General features: G+C 53.3%; 5 protein-coding genes across 5 annotated transcripts; 3 read left to right on the top strand and 2 right to left on the bottom strand.

Annotated features, from left to right (window-relative positions):
- Nucleotides 1-91: 91 nt before the first annotated feature.
- Nucleotides 92-1,985, bottom strand: P153DRAFT_396334 (YccV-like-domain-containing protein; the record flags this gene model as incomplete). The annotated part of the gene is made up of 2 exons (XM_033671474.1): nucleotides 92-263; nucleotides 346-1,985. 2 exons carry the CDS (start codon nucleotides 1,983-1,985, stop codon nucleotides 92-94), a joined length of 1,812 nt encoding a protein of 603 aa, XP_033524385.1.
- Nucleotides 1,986-2,245: 260 nt separating this feature from the next.
- On the top strand, nucleotides 2,246-4,651 carry P153DRAFT_315506 (CRAL/TRIO domain-containing protein). Its single transcript, XM_033664951.1, has 4 exons — nucleotides 2,246-2,846; nucleotides 2,897-3,038; nucleotides 3,087-3,452; nucleotides 3,502-4,651. Exons 1-4 carry the CDS (start codon nucleotides 2,674-2,676, stop codon nucleotides 4,489-4,491), a joined length of 1,671 nt encoding a protein of 556 aa, XP_033524384.1. The 5' UTR covers nucleotides 2,246-2,673; the 3' UTR covers nucleotides 4,492-4,651.
- Nucleotides 4,652-6,189: 1,538 nt separating this feature from the next.
- Nucleotides 6,190-7,397, bottom strand: P153DRAFT_228893 (uncharacterized protein). Its single transcript, XM_033662675.1, has 3 exons — nucleotides 6,615-7,397; nucleotides 6,373-6,554; nucleotides 6,190-6,316 (listed from the first exon to the last, which is right to left on the bottom strand). The coding sequence occupies exon 1, from the start codon at nucleotides 7,150-7,152 to the stop codon at nucleotides 6,631-6,633; it is 522 nt and encodes a 173-aa protein (XP_033524383.1). The 5' UTR covers nucleotides 7,153-7,397; the 3' UTR covers nucleotides 6,190-6,316; nucleotides 6,373-6,554; nucleotides 6,615-6,630.
- A 231-nt stretch (nucleotides 7,398-7,628) lies between these two features.
- P153DRAFT_385228 (uncharacterized protein) lies at nucleotides 7,629-8,673 on the top strand (the record flags this gene model as incomplete). The annotated part of the gene is made up of 3 exons (XM_033670406.1): nucleotides 7,629-7,894; nucleotides 7,965-8,147; nucleotides 8,286-8,673. The coding sequence occupies 3 exons, from the start codon at nucleotides 7,629-7,631 to the stop codon at nucleotides 8,671-8,673; spliced, it is 837 nt and encodes a 278-aa protein (XP_033524382.1).
- A 3,086-nt stretch (nucleotides 8,674-11,759) lies between these two features.
- On the top strand, nucleotides 11,760-14,069 carry P153DRAFT_366486 (high affinity glucose transporter RGT2). Its single transcript, XM_033668062.1, has 4 exons — nucleotides 11,760-12,361; nucleotides 12,411-13,262; nucleotides 13,318-13,448; nucleotides 13,502-14,069. Exons 1-4 carry the CDS (start codon nucleotides 11,856-11,858, stop codon nucleotides 13,696-13,698), a joined length of 1,686 nt encoding a protein of 561 aa, XP_033524381.1. The 5' UTR covers nucleotides 11,760-11,855; the 3' UTR covers nucleotides 13,699-14,069.
- The last annotated feature ends 16 nt before the right edge of the window (nucleotides 14,070-14,085 follow it).

Raw genomic sequence — 14,085 nt, 5'->3', positions numbered from 1 at the left:
ACCGCCAACGCCAGTCATTCCCCTCCCACCCCCTACCCATCCATCCAGCCAAAGCAAACTTTTACACGCAAAAAAAAACAAAAAAAGACCCTCAGTCATCAGGATACTCATCCCGCACATTACTCACAAACACACTCCTCGCGGCATCCCAGCGCTTAAAGTGGCGGCCAGCCAGCCTAAGCATAGCGTCCGAGGGGCTCGTCTCAGGGGCGACGGGGCGGATATTCTCCTCTGCGACGTAGCGGATGGATTTATCGCAGACACTGTCCTCACACGTCAGCAAAGCAGTCCATATACTCCACAAACAGTGCAAGAAAAGTGTCGAGAAAAAAAGACACAACTCACAGAACATGATAAAACGCCTGCCACCTCCCGCCCCTCAGCCGATCAACACCCATATTCTGAATCCACTCCTCCCCCGCATCACACGCAACATCCCAGCCAATAACCACGCCCTCATAATTATACCGCCTGTGCTGGAACAACTGGCCGATCGCGAAGCCGACGTTGCGCGCAGCGGGTGTAGCGAGGCGGCGCACGACAGGCTTGCGGCGGGCGTCGATCTGCAGCATCGAGTCGACGAATTGCTGGAGGCGGGTATATTCCGGCAAGCCTGCGAAGAGAGGGAGGATGTATTGGTGCAGGAGGGCGACGTCCCAGGGGTTGTGGGTCTGGAAGTGCTCCAGTAGGTAAGGCAGGTATTGGCGGCGGCGGATTTGGCTGCTGTTGTTTTGGGTATTTGGGGCGTCGTCGCCGGGGCCGAGCATGATCATGGCCCAGATTGTCGCGTAGAAGGAGTTGTCCATGTCTGGATACGCGTTTAGCCACGTGGGGCCCATGCCGTAGACGCCGGCTTCTGTTTGGCGGATTGTCTGCACGGAGTTCATGATGTTGCGCGCGGTGCGGAGGACCATTTCGCGGGTTGTGGTTGCGGAGAGGAAGGCTGTGTGCTCGTGGGTGGGGACGCCGGTGTCGCGTAGTACGCGCTGGAGATCGGCGGTGTGGACTTCGTCCGAGGAGCGGAAGGGGTCGAGGTACATTGCGTCGAGGGTGGAAGCGCTGGTGGGTTTGTATGCGCCGTCGAGAGTGTAGTTTTTGGGCGCGTAGACCAGGCTGTAGACGTGGTAGAGGAGGCCGCAGGGGCGGGCGTCGAGACCGACGCGGCGTGCGAGGGCGCAGTAGATGGCGACGGAGATGAGGGGCAGGGACTCGTGCGTGGGCGAGCGCACGACGAGCCCGATGAAGGAGTTGCGCAGGGCGCGGTAGGATGTATCGGGTACGCCCTTGAAGCCCTGGTCGCGCAGGTAGTCGGCCAGCGTCGAGGCTTTGCGCCGCGTGTTCAGGTCGCGGAAGTGGGGGTAGCTCTTGAGCAGGCCGTTGACGAGGTGGTCCAGGTCCTGGGAGATGATGTCGATGTCGACATCCGCGCCGACACGTGCGAAGACGTCGTATGCGCCGAGGGCTCTGTCAATGGACACGCTCAGGCCCTGGCCCAGGTCTCTCCACACGTTGATGGCGATCTCGCGGTGGATGCGCTCGAGCACTGCGTTTGCGTAGTAGCGGCGGGCCAGCACGTCGTCGGCGTCGTCGGGACAGGCGCACTCGCGCAGCAGCGTCTCTTTCGCGTCATACCCAAAAGCGGCGATCTGGTTGATGCGCCGTATGCGCTTGTGCTGGGCGCCGACGATCTGGCCCAACAGCACGCGCGTGTCCCGCTCTATGCGCGTCTTCTCGATGAAGAGGGCGCGCCAGTCCGTGTCAGACAGCGGGCCGGCGAACTTTGCGGCGATGCGGTGGCGGGGCGCCCATGTGCGGAAGTGGGTGTGGCACAGGTGGCGCCAGATGATGGGCGCGTCGGCCGAGAGCTGCTTGACGAGGCGGCTGGTTTGGGCGACGGCCAGCAGGGAGCGCGGGTCGAGGTCGAGGAAGACGGTCTCGAGGATCTCGGTGGGCAGGTCGGTGAAGGCGGGGCGCGCCGTGGCCATTGTGGAAGTGGTGGTGGATGTGAGGCTGTGGTGGGCGGGAAAGGTTGGCGGGCGCGTTGTGCCTTTGCAGTGCAGGTGAATGGCAAATCCATGGCCAGCGGTAGTGCATGTCGTCAGCGGGCGGCGACACGACGAGTCGATGTCTAGCACTCTTGGTATCCATGGGATACCTAGCACTTTGTAATATCCGTAGGATACCTAACACTTCCTGGTATCCCACGGATACTTAGCCCTTGTGATTTTGTAATTTCTAGCACTCCTGGTATCCGTGGGATACTTAGCACTTCCTGGTATCCGTGGGATACCTAGGCTTTGTAATATGTTACAGATACCTAGCACTCGTGGTATCCGTGGGATACCTATGCTTCGTGATTTTGCAACATCTAGCACTCCTGGTATCCCACGGATATTTAGCAGCCCGCCTGCGCCAATGTCAATGCCGATGCCACTGCCACTGCCACTGTTCTAGCGGGCTGTTCACGCACAACGTCTGCACAGCTCTGCACAGCTCTGCACAGCGCACGTCTACGTCCATGTTTGGTCCGATGCTCGCTGCTTACAACTGCGTCATGCCGCTACCCGCCTGCTGCCGCATTCTCACCATGCCAGCCAAATATCACGTCTCCGTGCTTTCCCTCCTGTCCCACTTCCACCATCCCACCTGCAGACTGTGATACCCTGCGCGACCATGGCCGAGCTACAGAGAGTCGAGTCGATGCAATACCCCGCGGGGCACCTCGCCCATCTCACCGACAACCAGCAGCGTCAGCTCGACGACTTCAAAAAAATATGCCAGGACGCGGGCTACTACCACCCTGGCCGCGGCATGATAGACGGCGGCCACGACGACGAGACGCTGCTGTACGCTGCACCGTGTGAGATGTCATGGCGGGGTGCTGACAAAACCACAGGCGCTTCCTGCGTGCCCGCCGCTTCATCCCCCAAGAAGCCTTCAAGCAGTTCAAAGAGACCGAGGACTGGCGCCGCGACCACAACATACTGGAGTTGTACGGCGCCATCGAAGCTGCCGAGTATGAGCAGACACGGCGTCTGGTACGACACCCCGCGCCATGACATGATTTCCTTCTGACAGCCTCGCAGTATCCCCAGTGGATTGGTCGCCGCGACAAGCGTGGCATCCCCGTCTATCTCTTCGAAGTCGCCCCTCTGAACTCCAAGAACATCTCCGCATACGAAAAGGACCTCGCCAAGTCAAAAACCACATCCCCCAAAGACTCGACCAAGAACCTCCGCCTCTTCGCCCTGTACGAGAGCTTGACACGGTTCATCACCCCGCTATGTTCCATGGTCCCGCGCCACAACCCCGAGACACCCATCTCGCAGAGCAACAACATCGTCGACATCAGTGGTGTTGGACTGAAGCAGTTTTGGAACCTCAAGGCGCACATGCAGGACGCCTCGGTCCTCGCTACAGCACACTACCCGGAGACGCTGGACAGGATATTTGTATGCTCCACTTCATAATTCAGATAAATAGAGCTCACACAGACTGCAGATTGTTGGCGCGCCAGGCTTCTTCCCTACGGTTTGGGGCTGGGTCAAGCGCTGGTTCGACCCCATCACCGTCTCGAAGATCTTCATCCTCTCTCCGAATAACGTGTATGAGACCCTCTCTCAATACATGGACCACGAAAACATCCCCACCAAATACGGCGGTGGCCTCGACTTCAAGTGGACCCAGATGCCCTCGCTGGAGCCCGAGATCGAGGCGCAGATCAAGTGGGAGAATCCCATCGTAGTCAAGGGCAGGAACACGATCCCCATCGGGCCAATGAAGTGGGAGGCTGGCCGAAACGGCGAGATGCAGGCGTGGGCTGTTGGATGCGAGAACGGCAAACCAAGGCGAACGCTCGTCTTCACGATACCCAAACCCGTGGGGTACCACCGCGAGGGTCCTCCCATGGCCAACACGCCCGCCCACCAGATCGGCGACCCATTCACCAGCGTGGGCACATACACACACCCGCAGATCGACGACTCGGCAGCCGACCACGACACCCCCCCACTAGACAGTCCCCGCACCTCCGGCTCATTCGCAACCACCACCACCCTCCCCATCCGCTCAGGCACCTCCGACACCCGCTACGAACAGCAAGACTACACCCACGCCTCGGGCCAACTCGCAGACGGCACACCCCACGCCGCGACAATCGACCAACACGGCGACAAAATCAAGGTCATGGAGCCTAATACCATCGGCCAGGCCCCGAAGGAAATGCCCCTGCCCGAGCCCGAGCAGCCGCCTCAGCCGGGCTACGTCGACCAGGCGAAGCAGGCCGCGGCGCAGGCGCAGGCGGCTGTTACGTCGGCGGCGGGCGCTGTGTACGGCGCTGTCCTTGGTCCGGGTGATAAGCAGGAGCAGCCTGTGGAGGCGCCGGCGCGCGCGAAGAGCCCTGAGGAGCAGCGGTTGGATAGCCAGATTGATGCGGCGAGCGCGCAGGATGTGGAGGCGTTTTTGAGGGCGCGGAATGCGAGTGCGAGGTAGTGGTTGGTTTGGGTTGGTTTGGTGGGGGGGGCTGTAATTCTAAAAGATTGTCGTTGGGAAATATATGTGTGTGACATGCTCTCTCATCTTACTCGATACCAATGTCAATATCAGTGAATAAACTTGTTATCATGGTAGATACCCTGTTTTTCTGAGTGTCCTAATCCCCTGATAGCACTGGAATTACACCCCAGCGAGCTAGCTTGCTACGAGCACCACGAGCTTAACGCATATATTCGAGCAAAAACATCGATACATGACATGCTCGAAACGCGGTGAAGCGTTGTCATGGCTGTACCCTACCTCCTACCATCTTGATCTTAATCTTGATCTACGGCGGGGTCGATACACCGCGCTTCGGAGGGTTTAAGAGGGGTTTAAGAGGGTGGATCGTTCTCGTTGTGTACTGGATAACTGACTAGCTGTTTGGGACGAAAGGGGACGGAAGGGGAGGGAGGGATTTTATCATAGACTGACTGACTGACAGGTTGACTGGTTGGTTGGTTGGAGTGCAGGCAGAAACAAGCGGCTAGACTAGGCCAGGCCAGCAGGGGGGAGGTGTCGGAGGAATGTGTCACGCGGAACGTGGAACGTGGAGTGAGGTGGAAGAAGATATATCGCTTGAGATAATGGATAATGGGCGAGATGATGTCAAAAAGCGGTGTTTGCCAAGTTAAAGGGGATTGTGTGGAAGTAAGAATGGGCTGGAGAAGGCGTTCTCAATACAAGGCGTTCGACTGAGGCGACGGCTTGGATTTCCAGCACACACAGAGCGTAGAGGGTTCTTTGTCTCTTGATGAGCGGAGGGGGGGGATGGACTTCCCGCTTTTTTATCCGCGGCGTGTGCGAGAAAATGACGGGCGGGCTGATGTGTCCTGGTGAGGGCTAGGCTTTGTGAGTTTTGTCTTGTTGGGAGGAGGAGGGGAGGGGTGAGGTTTGCGTGTGAGGGGCGCTTTGGTGTTGCAATATGGCCGTGTGAAGGTGCGGGTTGAAAAGTAGGCTGTGGCGCTTGTGTTGGATATAACTCTCCAGAAAGTATGTGCGTTGCTGGGTGTCTGTGGACTTTGGGTTGGTGTGAGAGTAGATAGGTCGTTACGTGAGTGTATTTGAGATGTAACGGAGCGTGTGTGGTATGAGGAAGTGGTATTGGTGGGTATCCGCATCAGAAACACACTTCTCTATTCACATTGAAGGAACAATTATAAATCCACCGCGTTTCATCGCTATTTTTCTTCGGTTCGAGAAGACTCTCCTCGGCACAACGAGCCCTTCGTGCACGCTTGCTTCTCCAACGCAAGGAATAACTATATATGGATGTTTGTGTAGTTTTGTCGAAAGACCCGGGACTACGCTACAGTGAGTGAGGTCTTGTTTTGTAGCAGCGTGACAACTACACGCAAGGAAATTGTGGAGTTTCTACGCCTTATGTGGTATTGGTATGCGCTTACTAGTCAGTGTGTTGTTAGCCTTGTGGTATTTGACCTTACTGAACTGAACTGTTCAGGGTTGCTGTTTTGCTGCAAAGAACGTATTGTAGCTTGATTCTAGGGTTCTTGACGGACGGGAATGGGGCTGTGAGGTTGGATGGATAGATCCAGAGAGAGTATTGGTTGTCGAATCTCAGCATTCACTCTCAGAGTGGATATGATGATTTGAATAGGGGTTAGTTGGAGGTGAGGATCGATGTTGTCAACAAGAAACTGGGCCAGCTTGGTCACTGATGCATTCTTTTCTAGTCTAGTATCTGCCGCTCTGTAGCCATGATTTTTGGAACACTGAAATATACAGGATGCCTTCTTTTTCTTGCCGGGTCCAAAAGGTCGCCCTGCGAGGATTAGCTTGTGCACTTTTACTTCTCACTTATCGATACAGTGTACTTACAGCTTGATGCAGCGAATCCTGGTGTGGCCAACTCGGTAAATGTCTCAGCTCCGAATGGGGTCAGAGGCCCTGTATGTTTTGCATCTTTGGTGTTTGTAGCTGTTGCGATCTTGTGTCGCTCTTCGTGGGCAGAGTAGAACCTGCAGTCAAGTCGAGCTGAGCTACTTTTAATTTATGTTTCGCTAGTATCATGTTAGAAAGAGGCATATATTGAAAAGTGTGAAGATGACGAGGCCACGTACCTTTGAGTGGCAGGGATCAAGGTTCTTTGTCCACCTCCATCTTGGCTTCCTCAGGTGCCTCGACGGTAGTAAAGGAATGCGTTGGGGCATCAATGTCGATATTGAGGTCTTCCATCTCTGTTCGCGCTTCCTCGACGCTAGCATCTTGTTCATCCACAACCTCGTCATCAGCGCTCCCGACACCAAATCCAAACGGGTCCTCGTCATCCTGTAGCACTGCGCCCAGCTCGTCTAGCGATTCGCGTAGCTCTCTCATATACCCATCTACCGTCGCGTCTGCGCCTTCAGGATGCAAGCGTCGTACTATATGCCATTGACCCTCCGCAAGTATACGGCACCTATTCGCTTCATCCCAGTTGGCTAGTATGGAGCCAAGCAGAATAAACGTCTTCATGCGGTGGTATCTTGGGATAGCAGTATCAGAAAGCAGCTCGCGTGCTTTGGCTGCGCATTCGTCCAAGCGGTTAGTGCGGTAGAGCTCAAAAGCTTCATTGAAGCCGTCTGTGAATGCTTTGTTGACATCGCTGGAACTTGCCATTATGTTCGATGTTGGTGTCTGAGTCGTATGGTGTTGAAAACTTGCAGTTGAGGAAATCAGATGAGGGGGTTCTGGAAATCATTGTAGACAACAGGTAAAGGTGGGGGGAGAAGGTGAAAGATTGCGTGAAGGAGTGAAGGCGTGACCCGCTATGACCACACAAGTAGCAAACGCAGCGCGGTGAAGGCACGAACAGGCAAACAACAATGATAGGTTTCTATTAAACCCATCAGCTCAGTTTTCGGGTGTGTGAGGTTAGAGGTTCAACTCAACCCATGTTTCCGTTACTGCCGGTACGGATCATTGCTGAACTCTTCCCGCATCAGCCTCTCGTATATATTCATGACTTGCATTAGCTCGTCACTGTCGTACATCATGTCGAGTAGAGCAATGTGGTTTAGTGCGGGCGCAGAACTAGCACAGCGTCAACCAGCAAGTCGAAAGCAAGAATCGGGAAGTCGCCAGTGACGGCAGCGATGCATATGAGCCAGATGGCGCTTCTGACGCCGAGTACAATCTCAAGGGCAAAGTATATAAAGCGATCCGAACAACCACCCACGGGCAAAGAAAAGCGATTCGAACAACCACTCAAGAAGCGCTCCATCGAAAAACAAGCACCTAACACCTCACTCGGAGTTAGTGAGGCATTCTTTACACCAGTCAATGTTGTCGGCATATACAGCCTAGAGCTTGACACTCTTACTATCAAGCTCGAAGACTCTACCACATTCTCAATCGCCTTGTCGACTTCATCCGAGACCACAATATCCACAACGATAACCTACCTATATACTCACTGAACCTCGACATAGCCAAACCTATCCGGAAAAATCACTTTACAACCCAGATAATCGCCATTTTGAATTACTGGTAGATGAAGTAGCCCTATACGATCACGAGATGCCTGATGGTACAGTGACTCGAGCATGGCGGTTACAAGCTCGCGACATTCATCAAGCGGGCGCGGAACCTGTAGATCTGTTCACTATGCACGCGTCAGTGCGACCCAATGACCGTTGCCCGCCGTGCAGGCAAGATACTTAGACGAATATCAAAATCAAGTGCAACGCGAAGCCAGGAGTGGCTTGCAAATCTTGTAATGATCATGGCAATCTCACAGAATGCATACGAAGGTCCAATCTCGCAAGGGATCAAGGTGTCAATATCATCATTGAGGACGTTTGCGACAGGTTAGAGCATGGCAAGGTGGTAGCACTGGGACAGATCAAGGTTGATATCATGAATCGGGCGCCAGTGGAATTGGATGTAGATGTCTGGAAGAGGATTGAGGTCCAGAGTGGATCACTAGCTAGCCATTCTCTGATATATGTGTTGATCAATACAGTCAGCCTTGACATCTTGAAGCTGGAGTTTAACTCGACTTGGAACCTCTTAACACGTGGATTTAACTTAGACGGCGAGCGCAAAAGCACTTGGACGAGGTACTTCTACAATAGGATGGCCGTTGTATACACTGATACGAGTGTGCACGAAACCTGGCCACCCGTTGTTTGGGCCTAAAAGTTGACCGCAGGCACGGAAGAGTAACCTAGTTCGTCTTCTTGTCCAGTGTTGTTGACGCTTGGAGAACTGATGTCGCCAGAGCATCCCTATAATTATCTGGTGGTCGAGGAATAGAGCGAGAAAGATCTGTGTCTTTGGTGGTTGTTAAACCTCACCCTCATCCTTCAAAAATTTCCTCTACTTCTTCTCCTTCAAATTTTTCATCTGCTGATCTAGATGCTATCTTGAGTCAGGTATACTCACAGACAGTGAAGTCAACTTCTTCTCCGATCGCTCAGGCTTCAAGAAGCAGTGTACGAACCATTGGTTCTGTCTAATCCGTATGCGTCTACGTTCTGCTCGGCACTTGCGATGTGGCACTTCGGATGCTTGCTACGCGCGTCGCTATGCTGTGCATGAGTTACACCAGAGGTAGCGTTGTGTCTGACGCGCTGAGGTAGATGCAGAAGACGTCTGCAAGAACGGTTTACTGTACGACTTCGAGTCTTAGATCAGATGACACCCTCAATAGTATAAGTTTGCCTCTCCCCATAGAACACCAGCCGACATAATCTTACGAAAGACGCCTGTTCAAGCTCTCTGTATTTCAAAATGCATTCTTGCTTGATTGTGCCCTAACCCATGATCGCTGATGCTTCTTGCATTCGGGGAGGTTGTACAGATTCCAAGTCAAGAAGCGGACCACACCAAAGTACGCTATCATCAAAAAGACGAATGTAGACACCCTGAAGTGGGCCGATGGCGAAGTTTGCGGGCGCACACAGTATGGTGGTGGTAGTGATGAGGTCAACGATGAAGGTTTCTCTGGGCTTTGCACGATCAGCAGAAGATGTCGAGTGCGTCGAGGATGTGAAGAGCCATATCTGCGAATGGCGACGTGCAACAACCTAGTGCATATGAAATGATCATCGCCTCAGACAATGCATTTTCCCCATAGCCAAGGCCGCTAAGGCGGTCCCGACCTCACTGCCGCGAACAAACTACCGACCACAATGTTGGGCCGCCTTAGATCGACACGAACCTCATATCCAATACGCTTTTCCAAAACCAGCATCGTCGAACGACTCCTGGATGAGACCTCAGCCATGTCAGCATGTCGCATGTCTGTTCTAGAGGCCTAAACGTTTCGGCAGTCACGCGATCTTCTCATCTTGTTGGCCCCTTTGAAAGGATTGTATACACGAGGCCAACTTGACTCGTAGTGCGTGCTCGAAGCAGCCTGGCCCTGCATTCCCGTGACCTAGCAGAATTTTCAACCCAGGACCGTGGGCGAGGTACTATCGTCGGCCCCATCCGAAATGGTGTCGTGTGGTACGTAGCGCTTGTGGACATGACTCGAATAAGTTCCTCGACTACCGAAGTGGAGGCTGGAGACCTTGCGGAGCCCCGAGTGGGGAGAGATATGGAGACCTCGCGTGCGTGTTCGAGAACCAGGCGGGAGACGCGCCTTGACCACGACGACCACAACATTTGAGCACTACGCTTTTGCGACATGTCCAATTGCCAGGTCCGGAATTTAATTTCCTAAACAAATCAATAACATCGTAGATCAAACTACCCTCATCTAAGAGCCTCACGAGGCTGAAGCCCTGCATACTTGCGTAAAAAAGCCGTGCCGGCTAGGATCAAAAGCGGATCTCACATGGACCGCATGAGTCCTTCGGGACGGCGCAAACGGTCATTTCTTTGTCACCTTTGCGGTGTGTACTTATTGCGCCACACAATCGATGGAGCAGCCTAATGTCTACCTCCGACATTTGGCCGGCGGAGGACGGATACTCCCCCCGATCGATAGCGGGCTCGCCGTCAGAACAGCTTGCCTAACACAAGAGCAGTACTGAGACAGTGTCACCCAACGAACATTTATAGATGACAGGATATACAATTGATAAAAGACTCGTGTTCATCTCGGCCCGACATAGACGGGAGCCCGACTTTGCTTGTTAGATGCAATATACTCCCACGGCAGAACACGATGCCCGTTGTCACGGCATGCAAGCCATGAGTGCCGTCGAGAAAAACACACCATGTCTGTGAGTCGGACCCCGCGGGGCATCGCGGGCTGACAGGCCAATCAGGGCGGACTATGGGGATTTGAATCGGTTTGTGGATTAGCCTGCTGACGGAACGAGGCGCCTTAAAGTTGCATCGCATGACTGGGCCGCACCCATGCCTCAGAATTGTAATTTGAAATTGTGGCAAGAAAACTCGAAGTGGAATGAAGGCGCCAGTGACACATGTGAAAGCAGCCATCCTTTGCAGTTCATTTGTTGAAAGTCGCTCCGAAACTCGGTATCTCAGCCGCGATGACTGACAGCAAGGTTCTCCAGATATACCGCATTGCAGAAGAGAATGGCGAATAACAACGCGGCTGCATCAACTAAGCGGAAGGAGCCATCCTCAGCTCATCGACATGGTCATGTCATCTTACCCTTTCACCAAGGGGACCACTTCATTGGTGATGTTTATCCCCGCCATATTACTCCAACCCTGATGCATGAGAAGCGCGAACCAATGATTCTCAGTATTGTGCTTTGCTGTACCCACACCGGATGTTGCGCAACCATTGACAGACGCATGAACATAATCGGCGAACGATGTTTAGAGGTTACCATCACGTCCGACTCCAAATGGAGGGAGACTTACCCGTTGTAGAGACTGTCCCGAAATGTGGCTTACCTCTACCGCGACGATATTTACTGTCATGTGCCTTGCGCGCTGGCCATCTCGACCAGCAGAAGACGACGACTGGGCAAAGAGTATGCTGTTTGGCGCCAGCCTGCGGGCTCGACGATCCACATAAGCCCGTAAATCTCGATAGTCAGGTTGTGTCTAGACGACTCGGCCCCACCTCCATGCGCCTTCCCCAGACTGCATGGATTGCCGGTTGGAGAAGCACTATGCTCCGAGCTTGAAGTGTGATAATGCGGAGTAACACCCATTTCCAGGTTAGACTCATGTGCGCCGTGCCCCTTGTTCCAATAGGTCCCGAGGTCACACGCATATTCCGCGCCTTTGTATCACCCAATGCTCGGAATTTGTTTTAAAGACCGGGGCTCCCGCAATGTTTCCTCGACATCCCCAATCCTCTCCTCTTTCATCGTTGCGCGGGACTCCTCTTCTTGATTGAAGAGCCTCATACTTCTATCCCCTCCACTCAACACCAAAGCAGCGCAAATATGCCTGGCGGAGGAGTTGTCCCCGTCACCGGCACGTCCAATGTGGACCGTGTCGAGGCTCCCGTCACGCTCCGAGCCTACTTCATTATTGCCTTCGCAGCGTTCGGTGGTATATTCTTCGGATATGATACAGGATGGATGGGTGGTGTGCTGAACATGCAATACTTCATCCATATGATCAGCGGACAAGAATACCCCGATGTCAAATACCCCGGCCTTAGCTCTTCCGACCCGACCATCGTCGCGTACAGGAACGAACACTTCAGTATCTCCTCTGGAAACCAGTCCCTAATGACCTCTATTCTGTCGGCTGGTACTTTCTTTGGTGCCATCATTTCGGGTGATCTTGCCGACTTCATCGGCCGTCGTTTCACCATCATCATTGGATGCGGAATCTTCACCATCGGCGGCATTGTCGAGACTGCCTCAACCAGTGTTGGTGTCATGACTGCCGGTCGTATAATTGCTGGTTTCGGTGTCGGTTTCATCTCCGCCATTGTCATTCTGTATGTCACACCCGTCCACAATCTCGCACTCACAAACTGACTGTTACAGATACATGTCCGAGATCGCGCCCAAGAAGATCCGTGGAGCTATCGTTGCTGGTTACCAATTCTGCATCACCATCGGTATCTTGCTTGCCAACTGCGTCGTTTACGCCACCCAGAACCGTCGCGATTCTGGTTCCTACCGTATCCCAATCGCCATCCAGTTCCTCTGGGCTATCATCCTCGCTACCGGTCTGTTCATCCTTCCTGAGTCTCCTCGTTTCTGGGTCAAGAAGGGCCAACTCGACAAGGCTGCTCACGCTCTTGGTCGTGTTCGTGGCCAGCCCCTTGACTCCGAGTACATCCAAGATGAGCTTGCCGAGATCATTGCCAACCACGAGTACGAGATGTCTATCCTTCCTCAGACCAGCTACATTGGCTCCTGGTTGGCTTGCTTCGAGGGTAAGCTCAGCAGCCCTTCTTCCAACTGCCGCCGCACCACTATCGGTATCTTCATGCAGATGATGCAGCAGCTCACTGGTATCAACTTCATCTTCTACTTCGGAGCTGTCTTTTTCCAGCAGCTCGGCTCGATCAGCGACCCCTTCTTGATCTCGCTCGTCACCACTCTCGTCAACGTGTGCTGCACTCCCGCTTCGTTCTACCTGGTCGAGAGGGTTGGTCGTCGTAACCTGTTGATCTTTGGTGCCCTCGGCATGGTCATCATGCAGTTCATCGTTGGTATCATTGGTGCCACCGCCGGCAAGCCTTCGCACCACAACGGCTCTGCCACCTCAGCTATGATTGCCTTTATCTGCTTGAACATCGCTGTCTTTGCTACTACCTGGGGTCCTGTCGCCTGGATCGTCATCGGCGAAATTTTCCCCCTCACCATCCGATCACGTGGTGTTGGTCTGAGGTAAGTTTTTATAAAAACACTATCAATTGAACTACAATGCTAACCAGACTATCAGTACCGCATCCAATTGGTTCTGGAATTGTATAATTGGTGTCATTACGCCGTACCTGGTCGCTGATCGGTCGGATTCCGCAAGGCTTGGCTCTAACGTTTTCTTTATGTGGGGCGGCCTCTGCTGCGTCTCCTGTAAGTTCCCCTGCTTAATCTGTATCATTTCAAAGATCTAATGTCGTCTCTAGTCTTGTTCGCCTACTTTTTCGTTCCTGAGACCAAGGGTCTTACTCTCGAGCAGGTCGACAAGATGCTCGAGGAGACTACTCCTCGTACATCCCGCGGATGGAAGCCTCACAGCACCTTCGCTTCTGATATGCACCTTGGAGAGAAGCACATTGAGATTCCTCTTGAGAATGTTAGCCACAAGACCCAGGCTGTTTAAGTCAATGATGGTGTACGGCCGAACATGAGCCATGTGGGATGATGATATGGTATGTGAAAAAGGTGGTGTGTGTGTAATGTCGACTCATGATTCTACATTATGGGTGGTGGAGTGGTTGTTTTAATTCAATTCTATACCCTCAGAGTCAGGTCTGCCTACTCTTCTTCATACATGGTTATCTTGGTGATTTTTGGTCTTTAGTTCTTTCTTCGATTACCTACCTTGTCGAAATCACGTATGAACTTAATTGTAGCGTCAGCTACAAACCATTTTCCATTTCTCGTAGCGGTTGAGGTGGTTGGAGGCGGAGGTTGTGATAGGCGGAGCCGTGCGTGGGAATCACGTGATGCACATGTCGGGAAGCAACAACTTCTTCTTGTGTCTTCC

Source organism: Dothidotthia symphoricarpi (genome assembly GCF_010015815.1).
Source record: "Dothidotthia symphoricarpi CBS 119687 unplaced genomic scaffold P153scaffold_9, whole genome shotgun sequence".
In the NCBI taxonomy this organism is placed as follows: domain Eukaryota; kingdom Fungi; phylum Ascomycota; class Dothideomycetes; order Pleosporales; family Dothidotthiaceae; genus Dothidotthia; species Dothidotthia symphoricarpi.
This window is presented reverse-complemented; position numbering and strand designations above follow the sequence as displayed.

Coding starts and splice junctions, on each gene's coding strand:
- P153DRAFT_315506 (XM_033664951.1), top strand. CDS start 2,674: ATGGCCGAGCTACAGAGAGTCGAGTCGATGCAATACCCCGCGGGGCAC. Junction 3,039..3,086: donor ATGAGCAGACACGGCGTCTG/GTACGACACCCC, acceptor ACAGCCTCGCAG/TATCCCCAGTGGATTGGTCG. Junction 3,453..3,501: donor AGACGCTGGACAGGATATTT/GTATGCTCCACT, acceptor CACAGACTGCAG/ATTGTTGGCGCGCCAGGCTT.
- P153DRAFT_228893 (XM_033662675.1), bottom strand. CDS start 7,152: ATGGCAAGTTCCAGCGATGTCAACAAAGCATTCACAGACGGCTTCAAT.
- P153DRAFT_366486 (XM_033668062.1), top strand. CDS start 11,856: ATGCCTGGCGGAGGAGTTGTCCCCGTCACCGGCACGTCCAATGTGGAC. Junction 13,263..13,317: donor TCACGTGGTGTTGGTCTGAG/GTAAGTTTTTAT, acceptor CCAGACTATCAG/TACCGCATCCAATTGGTTCT. Junction 13,449..13,501: donor CGGCCTCTGCTGCGTCTCCT/GTAAGTTCCCCT, acceptor TGTCGTCTCTAG/TCTTGTTCGCCTACTTTTTC.